The sequence below is a fragment of the Myotis davidii genome, unplaced genomic scaffold (assembly GCF_000327345.1).
Source record: "Myotis davidii unplaced genomic scaffold, ASM32734v1 scaffold370, whole genome shotgun sequence".
NCBI classification, from domain to species: Eukaryota; Metazoa; Chordata; class Mammalia; order Chiroptera; family Vespertilionidae; genus Myotis; species Myotis davidii.
The window spans coordinates 2,627,481-2,631,130 of NW_006288615.1; the positions used below are offsets into that span (position 1 = coordinate 2,627,481).

The 3,650-nt window shown below is 53.0% G+C and overlaps 1 protein-coding gene across 1 annotated transcript in view; it reads left to right on the forward strand.

Annotated features, from left to right (window-relative positions):
- ARMC9 (armadillo repeat containing 9) overlaps positions 1-3,650 on the forward strand; it is a 98,318-nt gene that overhangs the window by 94,405 nt on the left and 263 nt on the right. Inside the window, exon 23 of the mRNA XM_006760415.2 lies at positions 2,477-2,679. Coding sequence (XP_006760478.1) covers positions 2,477-2,679 — 203 coding nt within the window. The remainder of the gene's footprint in view (positions 1-2,476; positions 2,680-3,650) is intronic.

Consider the following 3,650-nt stretch of genomic DNA (forward strand, 5'->3'; position numbering starts at 1 on the left):
GGTGGCAGGCCCCTAACCAGTTTGGCTCAGTGGATAGACCGCCAGCCTGCAGACAGAAGGGTCCCAGGTTCGATTCTCCAGTCAAGCATGTATCTTGGTTGCAGGCACATTCCCAGTGGGGGGTATGCAGGAGGCAGCTGATCGATGTTCCTCTCTCATCGATGTTTCTAACTCTCTATCCCTCTCCCTTCCTCTCTGTAAAAAATCAATAAAATATATTTTTTAAAAAATAAAATAAAATAGCTAAATAGGAAAAAAAACTCATTTGAATCAAATAATAGTGGGTAAGAAAGCATCAGCGATGCAACTGTCGTACAGTCTTTGCTCATGGATCAAACAGGCTCCTGAACTCCCAGGAGCAGGAACCGGTCCTGGTTGATCTTTCATCCCTAGCACCCAGCACAGCTCTTAGCACACACGCATCAGCAACAAATGAAAGAAAAGTAAACCGTCAGGGAAGAGGCTTAATGAATTACAGTACATCAATCAGAAAAAAAGGCTCACAACCATCTATCTATATAAAAGGCTAATATGCTAAGTGTCCCTCCCACCATCTGACCAGTCTCTATGATGCACACTGACTACCCAGGGAGCAGATGCTCAATGCAGGAGCTGCTGTGACGTGCACAGAGAAATGTCACCGTGGATCTGGTGCTCACAAAGCAACACTTGGCTTCCCCCAAGTGGGACACAGGCCCCGCCACCACCCCAGAGCAGCAGCCCACCAAATCACAGCCAATGCTGCTGAGACCCCATGGGGCAAAATACAACCCACCGCCCAGCCCAGTCCAGAAACAGTGGCTGTGGCACCAGGTAATGATGTCATGTGGCAATGCCCAGCTTTCAATCCCTAGCAACAGGCCATCTATATATAAAAGGCTAATATGCTAAGTGTCTGTCCAGGTTATGACATCACATAGCAACAGCCGGCTTCCTCTCCCTAGCAACTAGCCTTCTTGCAGTTTCTTCAGCCCAGGAACACGACATGCTTATAGCCAGGTGGAAACATTTCACACAGTAACCAAATATCTGTGAAGCATTTTTCTGTGCCTCATCTCATTTGATCCTCACAGAAGTCCTGGAGTAGGTAGATAGGAGACTCAGTAGAATCCTATTTTCTTTTCATTAGCCAGAAAACGGAGATTTAGAAAGTTTAGAAACTTGACCCGACTGAAAAGAAGTAAGAAATGGTGGGCCTTGAAAATGACTTCAGGTTTTCTCACTGTGCAGAATATAGTCAAACACTGCTGCAGTTAAATACTTTACCCTTTGTTCTCCCAGCCTGGGACTCTAGCCTTCAGAGTTATAGTCAGGAAAATGGGCACATAGATAGCAAGGGCCGCAGAATTCAAGGTGGGAGCAAGAGGTGAGCGTGTATTCAGGTCAATGACAGCCAAAGAGCAAAGGGCTGGGTGGGGGAATCGTATCCCAACCCCAGCCACGTAGCTGGGAGGCCACAGAGGCAGGACCCCACTCCCAAGACTTCTCTCACAGCACGGAGTGATGGTGGCTGTGCGCTGAAGGGAAGGAAGACTCCATTCCAAGACTGGCCAACAGTCTGCACAGCCGGTCCATCAGGCTGGGACCCAGAGGGCGTCTGGAGAACATCCGGGTCTTAGGCCCCACTGGGTTCAGATCTTGGCCTCTCCACCTGCTTGTTATATGTGTGACCTTGGAGCCTCAGTCTGTACATCTGAAAAATGGGGTAGTAATGCCTGCCTCACGGGATCGTTAAAGGTCATCTTCTCAGGCCGTCCCTGATCATCCTATCTAAAATTTGCTTTCTGTTGTTCCTATACCAAATTGCCACAGATGTAGTGACCTGAACACCACGCATTTATTATCTTACAGTTCTGTGGGCTAGAAGCCCGACCCAGATAGATCTCACTGGGCTGCAATCAAGATGTCCACAGGACAGGCTCCTTTCTGCAGTTCTCGGGGAGATTCTCTTTTTTGCCTGTTCTGGCTCCTGTCTGCTCTGGCTCGTGGCCCCTCCTCCACCTTCAGCATCTCCGTCCCTTTCTCCATGGTCATACCTTTTCCCTGACTTCTCTCTCTCCCACTTTTATGTACCCCTGTGGTTTTTGGCCCACCCCAAAAGTCCAGGGTAACTCCCTATTTTGAAGTCAACAGATTAGCAAACTCAATTCCCATTTGTCATGTGACATTCCAGGGATTCGGCCTGGACATCTTTTCTGCCAACCACACCTTCCCTCGCACTTCATTCTCTCCCCGGCTCCCCATTCCCCTTCCCAGCTTATCTCCTCCTGAGCATGTATTTCTTTTCATTATCTCCTCCCTTAGAATGTGAGCTCCAAGGGGACAGGGACTTAAGCCTCTGGGTGCCCTGCTCTACCCACCCCGACCCCATATCCAGGGCACTGTCCGCCTGGCTTCTATGTTCAGAGCGGGAGTCCTCCTCCTGAGACTCCCTACCAGCAGTAACTTTGACTCTAGCTTGCACATTTCATTCTAGGGAATTTTCGTCAGCCTTTGCCAGCAAGCCCCAGACCCCCTGGACCCCGGAAATCCTGGACCTGAACCCACCCAAGGCCAAGGCATCAGCCCTGGCCCCTCAGTTCTCCTCACGTGGCCCCCAGCAGGCCAGCCGGCCTAGCTACACTGCGTCCTCCACTGCGTCGTCCTCCACTGCGTCATCCTCCACGAGGGGCCTGCAGAGTAAGTCTCCCCCGTGAGGGTCTCCTTTCCCATGGAGAAGGGCTCTGTCCGCAGGACCTGTTTTGCATTGGTCTCTCCATTTAAGAAACTGCCTTTGGCCTGAGGGGCTCATGCACAAGCTAATGGAGTGAGACCCTCCAGGCCGAGCCTCTCAGAGATCAGATCCCCGCTCTGTGGGTCTTCCTGTGCTCAGCCCTGACACCCGGACCTGCCTCTGGTGGGAGGCAGCCAGCCTCCTGGAAGACAGGCCTGTGGAGGGACTGAGGGACTGTCCCTGGGATCCCCCTCCTGCCCTGTGCTCGCTGTAAAGACCACGTTTCCCTCTCTCTGCTCCCTCCTAGCCTTGGCCACACACACACACACACACACACACACACACCCCAACTCCCCAGCTGAGCCTGGACCTTTCTAAAGAGCTTTACTGAAAATAAGGGAAAACAGAAGAGGAGCAGAACAAAAGAATATCAGGCAGCTCAAAGCCAGGCACCCTCAGGACACGCTCATTCCTGTGACTGCTCTGCCCCAGCCCTCCCCGCCCCACAGCCTTCCTGACTGGCCCTGGGCCCTCTGGCCAACTGGGGACCCGCAGGGCTGGGACTGTGGTTCAGGGGCCACGACTGGGAAGCCTGTCTGCTGGGAACTCACAGCAGAGCCCCGGCCCCTCTCCCCACCCGAGGGGCAGGTCAGGCTGCTGCCTCACAGAGGAAGCACCAGCCAATGCTGGGCAGCCCGGCCAGGAGAGGCAGCAGGCCTCTAACCTGCCCAGCCAGGCTGCACCAGCCAGGAGCCCCGCGAAGGTTACGGATGTTACGTGAGAACAACGTGTAGCTGATGGGCTGGCCGGTGTGGAGAGCTCAGTGAGCAGTGAGATTTATGACCTGTGACCTCAGCAAACACATGAGCGTTTACCAGCAAAACTCACTGAGCCCCCGCACCGAGCAGCCTGCAGCCTGCTTCCTGGGAGGAAAGAG